At 38.8% G+C, this 16,044-nt stretch overlaps 1 protein-coding gene across 2 annotated transcripts in view; it reads right to left on the bottom strand.

Annotated features, from left to right (window-relative positions):
• Positions 1–3,402: 3,402 nt before the first annotated feature.
• The window catches only part of inppl1b (inositol polyphosphate phosphatase-like 1b), a 28,626-nt gene continuing 15,984 nt past the window's right edge, over positions 3,403–16,044 (bottom strand). Inside the window, exons 4-28 of one of the 2 annotated variants that reach the window (XM_085432474.1) lie at positions 15,590–15,728; positions 15,322–15,442; positions 14,750–14,890; positions 14,094–14,181; positions 13,905–13,982; positions 13,453–13,590; positions 13,188–13,302; positions 12,953–13,053; positions 12,772–12,874; positions 12,466–12,662; positions 11,024–11,141; positions 10,772–10,868; positions 10,527–10,665; positions 10,279–10,378; positions 10,024–10,112; positions 9,293–9,374; positions 8,903–8,992; positions 8,699–8,812; positions 8,529–8,617; positions 8,351–8,438; positions 7,962–8,114; positions 7,501–7,582; positions 5,401–6,187; positions 5,195–5,325; positions 3,403–4,182 (exon numbers count right to left, since the gene is read on the bottom strand). In XM_085432474.1, the coding sequence (XP_085288600.1) occupies positions 4,089–4,182; positions 5,195–5,325; positions 5,401–6,187; positions 7,501–7,582; positions 7,962–8,114; positions 8,351–8,438; positions 8,529–8,617; positions 8,699–8,812; positions 8,903–8,992; positions 9,293–9,374; positions 10,024–10,112; positions 10,279–10,378; positions 10,527–10,665; positions 10,772–10,868; positions 11,024–11,141; positions 12,466–12,662; positions 12,772–12,874; positions 12,953–13,053; positions 13,188–13,302; positions 13,453–13,590; positions 13,905–13,982; positions 14,094–14,181; positions 14,750–14,890; positions 15,322–15,442; positions 15,590–15,728 (3,474 nt within the window). In that variant the 3' untranslated portion in view covers positions 3,403–4,088. The remainder of the gene's footprint in view (positions 4,183–5,194; positions 5,326–5,400; positions 6,188–7,500; positions 7,583–7,961; positions 8,115–8,350; positions 8,439–8,528; positions 8,618–8,698; positions 8,813–8,902; positions 8,993–9,292; positions 9,375–10,023; positions 10,113–10,278; positions 10,379–10,526; positions 10,666–10,771; positions 10,869–11,023; positions 11,142–12,465; positions 12,663–12,771; positions 12,875–12,952; positions 13,054–13,187; positions 13,303–13,452; positions 13,591–13,904; positions 13,983–14,093; positions 14,182–14,749; positions 14,891–15,321; positions 15,443–15,589; positions 15,729–16,044) is intronic. The other variant, XM_085432479.1, reaches the window with a different exon arrangement.

Raw genomic sequence — 16,044 nt, 5'->3', positions numbered from 1 at the left:
ATTTCATGTTTTCTTAGTTTAGGCCAAGCGCAAAATAAAAATCCTCTCCCACAGGTGTGTCTTCCATCGGTCTCAGTACTGACCAGGAAGCCAGCAGACTTAAATTAAAAACATTTCTCGCAAAAGCAACATGGGATCTCGCAAAAGTACTAGGCTAATGCTTATATACCTTCCACAACACAGAATAGCCTTGCCCTTTAACACTGTAGTTCTTTACATTTTATTTTTTTTGTACATTTTACTTCTAATTTTGAAAACAGACGCTTGTAGGAGTTAACTTTGTAATGTAGTATTTCTCCACTGTCATACTGCCACTTGATCTTTAGTAAAACAGCTCAGTAATTCTTCCACTGCTGGCATTGTATGTCTGAGATGAGACTCATTCCCATGTCAAAACTTTATAGCAGTCAATACTGAAATGTTATAGGAGATAATATTTGAACAGCCCATCTGTCAGAGGAGTCACGACTTTATAGCGGTGTATCTTCCTTGAGTTGTTAGGGATTAAGTTATTCCTCTCCACTGCATTCTGGGCCAAACAAGATTGTTAGGGCGTGTAATGATAGCTGGATCATAAAGAAATAAAAGCAGGTAAGTTGTCCAATAATGCTGTTGGAGACAGGCAATAAAGTAAGATGAAATGAGGCAAAGTTCCTAAACCAAAGTTTGGATGATCCACACACTGAATATCACAAGATAAGATACTGTATTGCAATAACAGAGATAATAGCAAAGATATTTTGCTATTATATTAATCGCCATTTTATGATCTGTTCCCAGATAGTCCAGACAGAGCATGCTCCTTGACTCAGGTGATATGCAGAGAGACGATCTCCTTGCATAGTACAGTTGTCTGATTTTAAAGAGGAGTCAGTTATACTTTGACAAAAGAGCATCAAACTGAATTTTTTTTTAAGCCAGTTAAAGATCTTTTAGGGGAAATGAGAATTAATTTACATGAAAGCAGAACCCTCTCAAATAGAAACTGTTGTTCTTCACCCAAAGGTTAATATGTCAAAGACACAGTAACCATGTTTGATTGTGCGTGTGTGCGCGGGTCAGCTTCCTGGTGAATGTGTCTCCATGCGGGAAGGTCATCTTGTTGGTAGCAGTGCAGAGTTTCTGTGTACAGAAGAGTTTGGGTGATTTAAATGTCTGGAATGTGAGTGGGCCACTAACAGAGCAAGCTCCTTATCGGTCAGTTAAGTGTCAATGGACACGTGAGATGTTAACGCATCAGACTGCAAGAAAATTCTTGAAAAACACAGTCATTTTCTTACTAACAACCAGATGAGAAAAGCGATCATATTTTCATACGTGTACTGCAAAAAAAAAAATATTTCAGCATAAAGACCAGACAGGACAAAGCAACTAGACTTCCTGTATTCAAAGATAACAAAACCCAGAAGATTTAAAGATCAGTAACGAAGCTTTGTTTGTTTATTCCACGTAGTACTAAAGCGAAGAACTCTCTGACATTATAACACTAGTGGTTTATGTTAGGTTATTTCTTGGCTGAAGTCTTGTTAACACTTCATGAGGCTGGCAGACAACAAACACACACACACCTTTGTGCTAAACTACGTTAATTGGTGGCAGCCTCATTTTTACTGCATAGTCATGAGAGTAGTTTAGATATCTTATAAATGTAACGTGGGTTTCTTTTTCTTTCTTTACTCTGTTATGCTGCTGTCTGCTAAGTGGCAGTTTTTTGTATGTCAGCTTAAATCATCCATATACAGCAAAGCATGTGACTTTAAAAAAAAACTTGTTTTACAGCTAAAGCCAGCTGTTTCATACTTTGAACTTACCAGCACTCCTCTGGTGATGACATCACTACAATTAGTAGGTCACTGACTTAGTGGTGACTGACACATGCCTGCTGTTAGTACATGTGTTTGGCCGTACTGGAATAAGTAACTACCTCAAATGAATGCAACTGTTAAAACCTGAAAAACATTCACACGCCGGGGATTATTTGTTGCTTCTGAGTCAGCTTCACAGTTGTCTCACCTCTTTCTGCTGTAATGTATCATTTTACCTCATAATGTGTCATTATAGGTGAGCTGGCAAAAGCAACTCTCATATGTTTTGGGCATAATTTCAGTCTGTACGGACGTATCTGATGTGAAGTGCTGTGCTAAAGATCATTTCTTGATCATTTGCTGGGAAAATTGAAAATAGCTGCAGCTATTTACCATAGTGAAACATGTGCAACCTTTCATGGCAATACGATGTGTAAGACAACATCTGAGTTTGTAGGATTCTAACAAGCTTGAAAGGCGATATTTGGTATGACCACCTTTATTCTTCAAAACAGCTTGAACTCTTAGACAAGCTTTCTTGTTATTTCTCTTAAGTAGTCTTCAGGAATAGTTCTCCAGGCTTCTTGAAGGACGTTGTTCCGTTCTCTGTCAAGATAACAAATCTGGTCATATGTGTTGTTCCTCTCTCCTGACCCCTATACTGACAATGATTTGACAGAAAATTTTCACATTTGGATTTATCATTCTGCAAAATCTGCTGCCACATATTTTTGGTTCAGTTCTTGTATAATTTGGCATATGCCAGCCTTTTCTCGCTGTTTCCCTTTCTTAGGAATGGCTTCCTGACAGACATCCTTCCACTGAGACCATTTCTGTTTAGGTTTTGGCAAACATTAGACAGATCCACAAGAAGGTCCAGATGCATATCTTAGGTCCTCTGTCAGGCCTTTTCTTGTTTTTTTTTCCTGTTTCCTAAGGATATGACTTTCAGATATGGTCCATCTGTCAGTTTTCTCAAGTACACACTGAACACTATGTTGCGAAATGCAAAGTTTTCAGCTAACAGCTTTTTGTGAATCACCTTGGTAATGAAACTGTGTTATCTGAAATCAGAACAAATTATGTGTTTTTGAGGCAGGCTGCTAGTAACAATTTCAAATTGTTTCTTTGCTAAAATATTCTGTTTAGGCGCAACAGTGGTTACTTCCTTGAATTAAGTGCCTTTGCTTGAATATTTCACAGGTGAGTGTTAAGTAGCTTAACAAACAAAAAACCAAAAGAAAAAAAAAGGCATTCGTACAATTTGTACAATGTCCCTCAGGATATAAGACGGAATCATCTGTTTGGCTTAGACTTTATCAAAGTCCATTATCATGGCATCACTAAAGAATAAATCTTCCACTGCACACATTAATATAAGGTCATTGTAAAGGAAATTTGGTTGTATATCTGATTTTACATATTCTATACTTGTAGTAGATGATTTTGACTGCAATAACCCCTGTGCACTTCAGTACTAGGCCATTAAGTAGGCTATATCAGACAGCATTCAAGTAAGATAACACACCATGATCTGTGCAATGGACGGCAATGGAAGCAACTGTCTGACGGCATGAAATGACATGCAATTGCTTGGTGATAGTCAAGAGTTGCTTTATCCACTTTATAAAAACTGCATGAACCATGCACAGTGGGCATATTACAGATTAAGCGGCAGGATAATAACAGTATAGGACAGTAAACAAAATGACATATGGCAGGCCTTTTTTGTATCAGCTTTCCAAATGAACTTCCAGTAGATACAGATAGATTTTATGCTTCGTGGGTTTAATAGAGATGCTTTTAAAAGCTCAGGCCCAGGCTCATTAATAGCAGTGTAATGGAAACAGACAGCAGAAGGGATGGAAGTGGAAAATAAAACAATAACTTTTTATGAACACTGGCAATTGAAAGACTATAATATTATAGTCATTTAGAATTCACTGACAGTAAAATCAATGAGACCTTAATACCACAAAGCAATATTTGTATACGCGTCAGTAATGAGAAATGCCTACCAAGGACTTCCATGGATAACATCACGCTCTGGCAACATGGATGGAAGAATCAAGCAGATTGTGCAACGCATGCTTCCTGTGTTCTCTTTGCTGTGTTGACACACACAATCTATTGTTACAGTACTGATGTGATAAATGAAAAGTTGACAGGGCTGTAGTAATGTCCAGCTGGCAGCCTGTCTTACTTTTACTTCTAACAGTTCTTCCAGTTGTAACTGAGTGAATTATGATATTTTGTACCATTAATGTTGCCCGTTTCTCTATTTCAGTTCCAGGTCCTGGGCAGATTCTCGAGAATCCTGCGTCGGTGTGAAGCGTTCATTACTCCTGCAGCGCACAGATCCTCCTCAGTGATGCCACTGTAGAGTTAAAGATACATTTAATATTCCAGCATCGGACACACATCGTCATACTTGCTCACAGTTTTTCCTTCTTTTTAACCAGTAATGAAAAGATCAGGTTCTAATGTGCATCCACTGTTAGTTTGCACTCTATCTGAAGTTACCGCAAAGCTGTTGAGTCATAGATAATATCAAAAAAGTCTCATACAAAAGTTTTATTTAGTTACAAAATCTCCTTCTGGGATAAGATTCCTACAGTGCAACTGAAAGAAGAAACAACTGTGACGCAAACAAGAAATCACATGTTCATAAAAATTAAGTAAGAATGTCATAATGTTTGTATTATGCATTTCGCATGTGCAGATTTCACAGAAACCAAGTTTCATTGTGAAGAAAAAAGACAAGCAAGATCGAAAGTAGTGGGGGAAAAACACGATTCAGTGGTACCAGTGTTGAGATATGACATATGAGTTTACATTAAAGTGGCCTATATGTTTCCAAGAAGCAACTACAATGTTTCAGAAAAGATCCCCTTAGTTCCTCTTCACTGCTCATTGTTGCCTCCCAGAAAAGTGTGTTGAAATGACCTTTCACTCACATGAGCTTTTTTCTACTTCTTCCTATGTTTATAATTGTTTATCAAAGCGTGTTTGGAAAAATTGAAAGTGTTTTGTTTTGAATTTACACATTTCCCCTAAATGTACCACATACAGGCAATCAAGCATTTAAAGTACTGTTCTGGAAACTGGACAGCTATGAGGATAAACTAACAGTATGTTTGTGTGTTGTTGTCCTTTTTCAAACTGTGTCTGTGAAGAACGAGCAGATGGTGAATTTGTGTGTGGCATTCTCAAATGTTTAGGTCTGCGTGATTGTAGTCATTGGCCACAGGAATTAAGAGATTAAGAGACAAAAAATAAATAGAAAAAAGCAAAAACAGAGAATAAAGTTATCCATGGAGTCACTCCAGGACAGATACACTGGTGTTATACTCATAATGATCTTACATAAATATCTAAATTAATGTTACCTGAAATAATCCAGATCATCCCAACCATTGAGGCTAAGTCCCAGGGTGTATTTTTGAAGGCCCAGAGTACTAAGAAGTTCCTGCACAGTCTCTGGTGCGCCTTGCAGGGTCGACACCTGCAATGAGATAAACTATATTGAATTATTTATTTGGTTAACAAAACTCAGAACTTATAGCTTTGTCTTTGAAAACAAGATTACGCCTACCTCTTTCTCCCAGCTGCATCCTCTATCTCCATGCATGGAAGGGCCATTTCTATAATTTGTCCTCTGGTAGGGTATAGATGGGCCTCTCTGCTCTATGGGGAAAAAGTCGACTTCGCTGAGGGACTTGGCAATTTGCAAAGCAGTGAGTGAGTTGTCTCCTGTAGGTCCAGGGGGCTGATGATCCACTATCCAGGAAGCAGTGGCCTGACAGTGTGTGCGAGTGTAGGGGAGAGCTGATGGTGTCTTAGCTGCTTTGATAGGGTTGGTCCTTTCTGGAAGAAGCTGATGTTGATCCCTTCTCACCTTTTCCCTCATGATTGCTGAGTGATTCATATACAAGTTCTTTACACTGACTTCAGGCTGTAGGGAGTCCTGAACAATATTTTTACTTTGATATTTGCCTGTGGGTGGTGAAGTCTGTTCTTGGCAATGTGAAATGGCTTTACGTGATGGTGGAGGAATGGGAGATGGGGTTTTGGCTGGAAAGAGTTGATAAGAAGAGTGGGATTGGGATGCATGAAGGTCACTGGTTGTCAAATACTGGGACAGCATGGCTGGAATTTCAATTTCTGTAAAGTCTGATCTGCGGCCAGGTCTGCTGTCAAAGCTATGCCTCCCTGAGACTTTTGGGAGCTGCAAAGCCTCATTACCAGACCAGATCACCTGAGGATCCCTTCGATGGGGAAGCGCATCTTCCACCCTATGTGGCACGGACACGCCTTCAAAGATGTAGTAAGCGGGATTGGTGTAGCTGCTTGGATTTAGTTTGGCGGGAGCAGCTGAGGACCTGCAATGAATTAAAAAAGCCCTGAATTAAGCAAACTCAACCACATACAAAAGTTACTGTCATCCTCAATTCTCACTCAGCCACACAACTTTCTAATATTTCTTAGAGTTTTGTTTCAGTTTCATTTCAATTAGTTCCCAGAATGAGTTAGCTGCTTTCAGTTAAAATAAGCTTTGTTTTTATTATTATAACATCAATAAAAGGTTGGCTGGAGCAAGATTCAAGAAGTTCAGATGAGGTATTACTGTATACTTTGTGAAAGCAACTGAATCATATAAGGATGCCATGCAAACATCAAAGAAGAGGTACTGGTTTAATAAACCAACGCGTCACTATCTTTTCATGCTTAATGTGTAAACAAATCTAACCAAACTGACAAAGAATAAAGCATTTTATATTTTTAATTCATATTAATTACAGTAATTACCCACAATTGTTTTTATAGTTTCCACATCTCCAACAATGTTGGCTCTGTGTTTAAGCCAGGATTGTGCTCACTTACAGGCATGTACGCAGACAGCTGCAGACACTACATTCACATAGTCATTAGTTTTATATTTTCCACCTGGAGTCTACATTAAGGACTAGTGCATTTTTCACAGAATGTAGCATAGGCACAAGATATCATCATTGAGTCATATTCCGGTGGATCACATGTAAAGGGCCGCAGTAACTAAAGCACCAGCATTTGTAGTGCCCGTAAAAGCTTACTTACACACACCTTACTCTACATACCACAAACTACACATAATTCATCCAAGCAGACTTCAAACTTGGAAAAAGCACGAGATTAACAATTTGGTCGTGATGTTAGATGGCATCTATGTCTGAAAGCAAGTGTAATCCCAGCCAAAGCCCTGCACAGCAGTTTCTAATAGTTTCTGACAGAGGCAACTAAAGATATATGGCTTCCATATCACAATGCCTTCAACAAGAAAAGCCCATCTGCATGTATTTAACTAACCAGCAAAGTTTCTCAATGATGCTGTACTTTAAAATGCCAAAAATGTATTCTAGTCTTGGGAAATTTGTGCCATCAGATGCCAGAGATTGGGAAACATAAGTTTTCAGACATTCAGATTAAAGTAATTAAAGTAGTACATTTCAGCATCTATGCCAGTTAGATGGGAAACAAATTTCTCTCATACAATTCTCTAAAATAAGTGTATACAGTGGAATGTGAATCTAAATGTAAGCATGATAGTATGGAAAAATATAGACAAAATGTGCTCACATCCACTAATCATTTGTACAACGTCTGTCCCAGAAAATGTCACCGAGCCCCTTTTCTTGACAAATGACGCTGTCCTCACCTGGTTACAGGGATCCGTGTCACTGCAGGAGACATGTGTCCCCTACCAGAGCCTTTATGATCTTTCTCAATACTGAAGCACTCTGGAAAAGTCAAATCACAGGAAATGAAAATCTCATTTTCTAGTATACAAAATGGACTTACAAAACTAAGTCTGTTTGGGGTGATTAGGCCAAAGGCTGTTGTTGTTGTGTGTGTTGTGCCTGACCTGATGGCATAATACCCATCTGTCCTGTCTCAGGATGCATCTGGTCAGTCAATCGGGAGCCAAAAGAGGAAGCAGCCGATAGATACCAGCAAGTGTAAAGCCAAGCCAGGGATCATTGAGGAACCAAATAGAGGAAGCAATGTGAAACTCACAGGAGTCAAAGAAAGTGACAGAGGATGGAGATGAAGGTTTAGTGGGAAGTGATAGTGCAAGCAAGGCAGAGGTTAAAAGAAGACCAGTTTCATGTGACCCACCATAGATCTTCTCCCGCGTTGCTTGCTTGTCCTTGGGCACATGAACTCTGACACGTCCGCGTATGGAGCCCATTTCCTCACCTCGGTGACTCAGAAAAGTCTCAAACTGGTCAGATGCACCGGTGACGGAGCGCAAAGCCACACAGCATTCACCTATGGCAAAGATATTTTTTATAAAAATGCTCGTTAGATCAAGTAAAACTTTGTTTATGTATGAGATTTGACACGAGATGTTTGCAAAGCCAAATAAAGGAAGTATTAGTATGGATAAGAATATAGTAAATTTAATAAAAAACACTATTGCATTGTGTTTTAACATAGTTGGGTCTTTGAAGGCACTGGTTAGCAATGCTACAGTCATGAAGGGACAAACTTGCTCAGCGACCAACCGTATGATTCAAACCCATCACATGACTTCACAGACAGCAGCATGTGTTGATCTTGAAGATGATCCATCTCAGACATAATTGGAAGGAGCTATAATAGGACACACAAGTGAAACACAAGTTAAAAAAATAATAAATAGATGAGTTATATTTTAGCCACTTCTCTGTATGAATGCCTGACCTTTGGTAGTTGTTTGAAGGACCAGGCGAGTTTGAGAAACCCAGGAACGTCACAGCTCTGTGAGTCATTCTCACTTGAACGTCGCGTCTCTGCAAAGAGAAATACTAAAGATAAACGACTCTGGTGCATAATGCTTCACAAAAAATTCACTTACTGATATGAAACCATACCTTCAAGGCACAAAGAATGAAATTCAATGAAGAACTTTGCCTTGCTCGCCGTCTTCACAATCGCCTCAATACCTTCGAGAATAATCCAGGCCCTCTCCGTGCTGGAATTTGAATCTGTTTGAATTGAAAATACTGTACTGTTAATTTCACGAAGACATTCTGTCAAAGTGCTTATGTCCAAAGGGACAACAACCATGACAGCACCTGTTTTGGAGGTGGACTGTGATGTCACTCCCACTTGATATGTGGCAAAAACAGGTGAATGATCACTTGTGAAGATGTCATCTGTGCAACCTAGTAAGAGATAATATATTACACAATTTAAAAAGCCGCACTAAATATCTCTGTGTGCTGTTGCTACAGCAACATGACTTTGTGGTAAAGCACATGAGCTGTTAATCATATTTGAAGGAGTGTGTCAAAATAATATCCAGTATCTGTTTTGTTTCAACAGTTTGCTTGAGTTTGTCAAAATAGAAGTGTGGCTTAAAGAGAGGAAATGACCGTTGCTTTCATAATGGCCCACAACCGAGTAAGTTCATTTTATTGGGCGATAGGTGACTGGTCATTACCGCAGCAGTCTGCACGGCTTACCGTATGCAGTGCAGGTGATGTGCGTCTCTGGGTAGGACTTGAACAGAATCCTGTCACACCATGATGGTACATTGACTCGCACCTACAGGAATGCATTTAGCCATAAAATAATCAACAGTGCATTGTATTGGTCTGCGTAAAAATGAAATTCAAATACGTATTCATAGCGTGTGCTCTGAAGGATTTCTGTTATGCCAAACATTCATGTTCTAGAAATGAGTTTAACGCTTAGCCTCCTATTTTTAGAGAGTGGGTCAGCTAGTGTCAATCACCGAAGCACTTCCGACCCTTTAAAGAGGATTAAGTTACAAAAAAGTAACAAATAACTCGTCTTAATGACTGTATATTTACTGTATATTTACTTGAATGATTTAAATTTGATTTTTGGGGTGATTTGGATCCAGCCCTGAAAAGATTGGTGATTATTGTTTGCACACACTTTTACTACATCTTTTCATTCTCAAAAAAAAAAAAAAATACACAGTGAAACAAAAAGTCAGCTTCATGTGAGGCACATGTGCTAATCCAGTTCCAGAATGAAGTAACAACCACCGGCAACCACAGACAATGAGACTTCTTGCAACATGCCACTTTAAAAGTTACCCCAATTTTTGTGAACTATTCAGGTGTAAATATTGTTTTTATTTTCGGGATGTGTAATCTGTTGTGCATTGTTTTTTTTATACATTTCCTTGTTTTTCAGAAAGAAAGAAAAAAGAAAGCAAGCTCACCCCTGAGGTCTTGTACTTTTGCCATAGGTAGCAATCTCTAGAGCCACGTTCATACCGATAGGTGGGTGGAAATGCTATCTTCTCTTCCTCTTAACCATGATAAATAAAGAAAGTGAGAAGAATAAGAAAAGTCAGTGTGGCACATAATGAGATCATACTGTTGCTATTTAGGAAATTGCATTTCAGCATTTTTCACAATGCGTGCAGATATAATACTGGACTTTCAATATAAAACAAGGCAAAACTGAAACTCACTGAAATAGAGAAAGGCTTTCCTTTTGTGTCTCTCTTGGGTCAGCTGGTCGGCACACATTAGCTCCTCAAATTCCCTTTTGGATACATGCTTCAGGATGTCCTGGAGTTAGTAAGCAGTGACATCAGTGTATAGGATGTCACAAATAATTGTTATTTCACATGTACTATTAGGAAAATCTTCAAGTGTGCTAAGTCACTCAGTATGTTAAGAAACAGGAGAACAAGGAAATAAGCAGTGTCAGTCTGACCTGTACGTCCAGGTCAAGCCTGTAGTTGAGGTCTCCACACCAGAAGAGATGGGTGAACCGCAGGCTTATGTCAAAAGCAAAGAGCTGTTTGTCACCCAGAGACAGCAGCCTGAGGATGTCCACAAAGTTCTGGTTCCTCCTGGACATTAAACAAAAAGAGATACAACAAAATAAAAAGGGTTTTTTTTGAAGAGCAAGAAACGACCAGAGCACACAAAATTTCTAAACACATTTGGAGAATGCACCTCAGGACTTTGTCGCTTCCAGACGTCAGGTGGCAATTGACGAACCCAAAGGACGTTCCATTGAAGTGGAAGGAGACCCCAACAGCTCCCTTGTTACCTGAAACAATAGAAGCAGTCAACCTTAAATCTACAGGTTAATGAAACATCTTGTCCTATCAACAATCATGCACAGAGTTTGGGGGGTCTTGCTGTATATTTACTGAATTTGCTTTGTGTGCACTTGTGATGGTGAGATCATGCAGAGCAGCCTACCCAATGTGTTCCCCAAGCCAGTCTTCACGTTGGCTGTGTTCACATGGCTGATGCGACTCTCATGCTCAGGCTTTACAAACACGGCCAGCCTTATATTCCAGAGGGACTGCACTGCCACCTACAGGACAATACCCCACATTGTAATACTGCATTTTTGTTTCCAACCAGTCAAAACTATTATTTAACGGTTTCCAAAAAGGCAAACTCTGGAATGAAATGCTTTATTTTTAGAGTGTGTTGTTGTTAAAAATGTTCCCGTTTAAACATTTTTACTGCATGAGACAAAATGTGTGTTCCCATGCACTTCGTCATCTAAGGAGCTTAGAAAGAAAAGCTCTGGACTTCAGAACCGAAGAAGCAACTTAAAGAAGTCCAGACGCTTTTCTTTCTAAGCTCCTTAGACTAAAATGACCTGGATGACTGAGAACCTTCACAGACATGCACTTAGTCATGCATATATATTAATATTTGGGCTTTCACATAAGTGTTATTGCCCTTTAAAATTCTAAAGTGTTATTGTTTTAATTGTATATGCTATAAGAAGAATAAAGCACTGATTTACATGAGCTTAAAATTAAACTTTAATGACAGAGGTGACCGATTGTAGAACATGGCAAAAGATTGATATTGATATTCATTTAACCTGTAAAGTAAACTGTAGGACTAATGTTGATCTTTTTTTTAAGGTAAGCCTCATTTTTGAAATACTTCTGGTCAGATCAAAGGTATTATAGCGCATGAACTCACCGTTTGTAAAAAAAAAAAAAGTCAAACAGAATAATATAAAATTAAATATGTGGAGATTTTGGGCTGTGTAAAGATAAATGTTTTAATAGCTGGATGATTCTTTTAGAGGTATGAACGTGGACTGAATGAATTCTGTAAGGAGCATTTGGAAAACTGAAATTCGGTATTAAAAACATTTTTTTAAATTTAGTTTTAATAATGTAATTATATAAATCCAAAGCTGCAGGACATGAACATAATGTGATGTTATGTATGTAAATAATAAATAAAAGACAATTAAAATGCTGTTGTGCAGAACAACTCATGAGCTGACTGTGAAATAAAGCTCCTCACTTTATCCTATTAGTGGACCTTGCCTCTGATTGTTGAAGTAATTATTACATTTCTATGACAATTAACAAACTTTGATGTATAAATTCAATCAACCTCTTATTTAATTCATCTGGATGTAACGTTTTCAGTGGGTGAAACATTTCTTTGATCATCCAAGTGACTTCTCTTAGACTGAAGAAGTCACTGATGAACAGATGAACAAAATCAGCTTTTTGGGATTTGCTTATCTGGATGATTTAACATGCATTTAACAACCCATCTCTCTACATTTACATGTGATGGATTTAGATTAATTTACTCCATATTTAGCCATGGGAATCACAGAATTCAGCTGAGAAGAAAATTGAGAAAAGGACACCTACTTGTTTGAAATCAATGTGAGTATAGCTGCGAAGGGTTGCTTTGATGTGATCTGTCCACTCTCTTTCCCCCTGGGGGTTTTCCTGAGTCCCTAAGGCATAGATGTCATGAGGAAGCAAGGCGGTTGAGTCATCAGGGGTGTGTCCCAGACCGCAGCAGGTCACCCACGACTGTAGACTTCGAGGAGGAGGGGAGCCACCTGCACAATTAAAACAGAAGAAGTCAGAGTTAAAAAGATCACCTAACAATAACTCAGCACAATGTTGTCTGGCTGTGAAAAAAGACTCCCATTGTGTTTTAATGTTTACCCATATTCCAGGTGCCAACAAAAACGGAGATCACATCAGGTTCACTCCGCTGAGAGTGCCTGGTTTTCATCAGCTGGAGGAGCTGGCAGAACGCATCGCATTTCTAAAAGAAATGACAGTGAGTTATGATGAGAGAAACAGCAGATTCCAGTAAATGAAAAACTTCAGTATCGCGCCTTACCCGTGCACTCTCAAACGTCATCTCCCGCGGTGTGCTGTGGTGGCTGTCAACCATCATGCGCACCTTGGCTGGACTGCTCTGAAACTTGACAATCTGAAGGACTGATAAAGAGGGAAAAAACGGAAAATAATAAAGTAATACATACATATAATAATTATTAAACAATATTTTTGCTTTGAAGAGATACGTTTTAGCCACTGTAAATAGCTAGGAAACAAAGCAAAGATTTCCTTACTTCTGTCATGTGAGACTCTTTCTATACCAAATGAGCCAGTCTTCTTGTCAAAAAGCAACACTCCTGCGTCCACATCCACAGAAACAGTTTGTCTGCCATACCTCAACATCTTCACCTGAAAAAAGACATCAGTACATTTAAGGTCAGAGATGAGTTCATTTGTCTTGCTTTCAGTCATCTCTTTAAAAGATGGCATGTAAGTGAAGAACAGACTATAGATTTTTGATTGTAGTAAAACTTGAGGCTTTTTCTCACTCTAGTTTACCTGAAAGGAGTAGACTGGCAGCTGCCGGGCATTGCTCTTTGCGGGGGTTACACAGGTCGGTGATGGTTCAGGAGGGGGTGGGTTGGGCTGCACTGCCAGGTTGTGATTAGTCACAGCATCTTGTAAAGCTTTTAATACCTTTATGGGAAAATGATATCAAATGCATTGTTGCAATGTATAACTTGTGCTGTCTATCAGGGAAAAAAAAGGGGGTTGTTTTAATTTATGTATAATTATTAACACTTTATCATCACTTAACCGAACGCTATGACTAAAGGTAAACTTTGGAAAGGATAAAGACTAACAAAAAGAGCTGCCTGGTAGTTTGTTAAAGACTTTTAATTCTAAGTTATGTAGCTTTATTGCCCATGTAAGAAGTATATGAATGAGTTTTCGAGTGTTAGACCTTTTTCAGCTCCACAGCAGAAGTTTTATTTTCATCGTAAACGTACCTTTTTCTCCAAAGAAGAAAGGAGACTGACCAAAGCTGAGATCTTACACAACAGGTTCTCTATATCCATCTCTGAACCCTTGTTAACAATTAAAAAAAAAGCACTCAATTAGTTTGTCTATATGGATGTCTACTACATTTAGTGCATAATGTTAAGAAAAAAAAACATAATATATAGTTTGTATTGTACCTGTGCCTTGAGGGGTGTTAAGGAGCAGCTAGGATGGTCAAAGACTTTGGCCAGGGTCTCCAGACTTGAGAGAGTCAGATCAATCTCACTGTTGAATAAATAAATGCACAATTTTAATTTACCCATTATTCATCTGTTATTCCTAACTTCTTATCCAATTCAGGGTCATGAGGAAGCTGGAGCCTATCCCGAAAGGTGAGGTAAACCCTGGGAATGTCTATCACAGGGCTAACAGAGAGTAACATCGCTCAGTCTCAAAATCACACCTGTAGACAATTTAACATTAGAATAATAATAATATCTATGAACTGCAGGAGAAAGCTGGTTTACCACAAGAGCACCCACACAGGTACAAGAAGAAGATATGAACTCCACAGAAAGACCTCAGTGGACCTGCGATAGATTCAAACCCAGAACCTCCTTGTGAGGCAATAGTGCTAATGACTTTACCATCATGCTTTCCTAATCAGTCTCAAACATACGTAAATTTTAAAGAAGTGAATCAAAAATTAAAAGTCTATTGCAGGTGAACTAGTATATATCCTGCATATAGCAAACAATGACACCTTGTGTGTGGCAATAACAATCCGTACACTGCAGGCTGCTACAGCTGGTCAAAAGCTCAGCACTGAAATCAAGTGTGAAATTATGCTAACCTGTTGAGGCCTTGGCAGGCAGCACCCAGAGTGCGTTTGAGGTGGCATAGTGTTGTTGCCCCTTTATGCACATTCTCAATGTCAAGAGGAAGCTCACTGAAGAGGTAGTCATTCAACAGGCCAATCACATCACCTGCAGTACTATTAAATAAACAAGGAAAAAATCAGATTATATTGTATAAAGCATGAAAGCCATCTTTTTTGTACTGAATATGAGAGAAACAGAGTAGGCTAAGAGCAGAGGTTTAACACAGAGCAGACAGTTTATTAATAGGGCAAAAAAGTCAAAAGAGGGAAGTGCTTCGCAAATAGTTGCTATGCTTGATCGCCAACAGGTGCATGAGCTAATAAAAGAGCTGATTAGATGCAATCATATTAACGTGAAAATAGAAATTAATATGCAGCATAAGTTTGTAAGAAACCACATTCATGCATGTGACTTTATGTGATGCAGTAATATCAAATATGGACACTTCTTATTAAAAAAGGCTAATAATTTATAACATAAACTGTGCAAGGAATATCTCTGAAATAGGTGTATTTTTGGCAATGGAATTAATTAATAAATATACCTGGATGTGTTTAGCTCTTGCAACTTATCGAGAAACAGGGCACGAGGGGCTGCTTTTGCTGGGGAGCCTATGAAAGGTACTGTGCCGACAGACGCTGGAGCAGAAGTTGGCTTCTCATCATCTGTGCATACGCGAAACACAACATTTGAACATTACAGCACAGAGTGAAGGATCTAGACATCGCTATTAAAGCCACATGTTTTATTATGTGTACAACATGCAGGTTAATAAAGGGTACAGAAAAAACTGATTTATCGTGACATCCAACCTGAGCTCTCGTCACCACTGTCCGTATCACGGGGTACAGGATACAGCAGAGGAGTGACCAGGCCTTTGTGGGGTTGCTGATACCCCAACACCAAGTCCTCCAGTGTCCGGAAACAATTCACCTGCACCCCTTGTGTTGTCTATAAAACACACAAATGCAACAGCAGATGATTCATTTTATGTCTGGTTTAAAATGTCTTGACCTAGCATAAATTCTCATTCTACACAGGAAGAAAACCAAAAAAAAGGAATGCAGAAGGTAAGGGATGCAATAATTCTGTTTAAATCTGTCGAGTAGTTTGAATTAAAAAGAGTATTTCACTTTTAAAAGGCTGTGCATAGAAGTACAGATATGACTGCATAGCTTCAACGTATATGTAAAAGAATGTGCTGCTATATGAAGGCCTTATTTGGATCCACAAACACTGAAATGAGAAGTTCTTAAACTTGTTAAGA

The sequence above is a fragment of the Copadichromis virginalis genome, linkage group LG2 (assembly GCF_057382275.1).
Source record: "Copadichromis virginalis isolate Kocher_CV1m ecotype Utaka linkage group LG2, C_Virginalis_male_GT1.1, whole genome shotgun sequence".
NCBI lineage: Eukaryota > Metazoa > Chordata > Actinopteri > Cichliformes > Cichlidae > Copadichromis > Copadichromis virginalis.
Note: the sequence above shows the minus strand (reverse complement) of the source record. Positions and strands in the feature narration are given on the sequence as shown.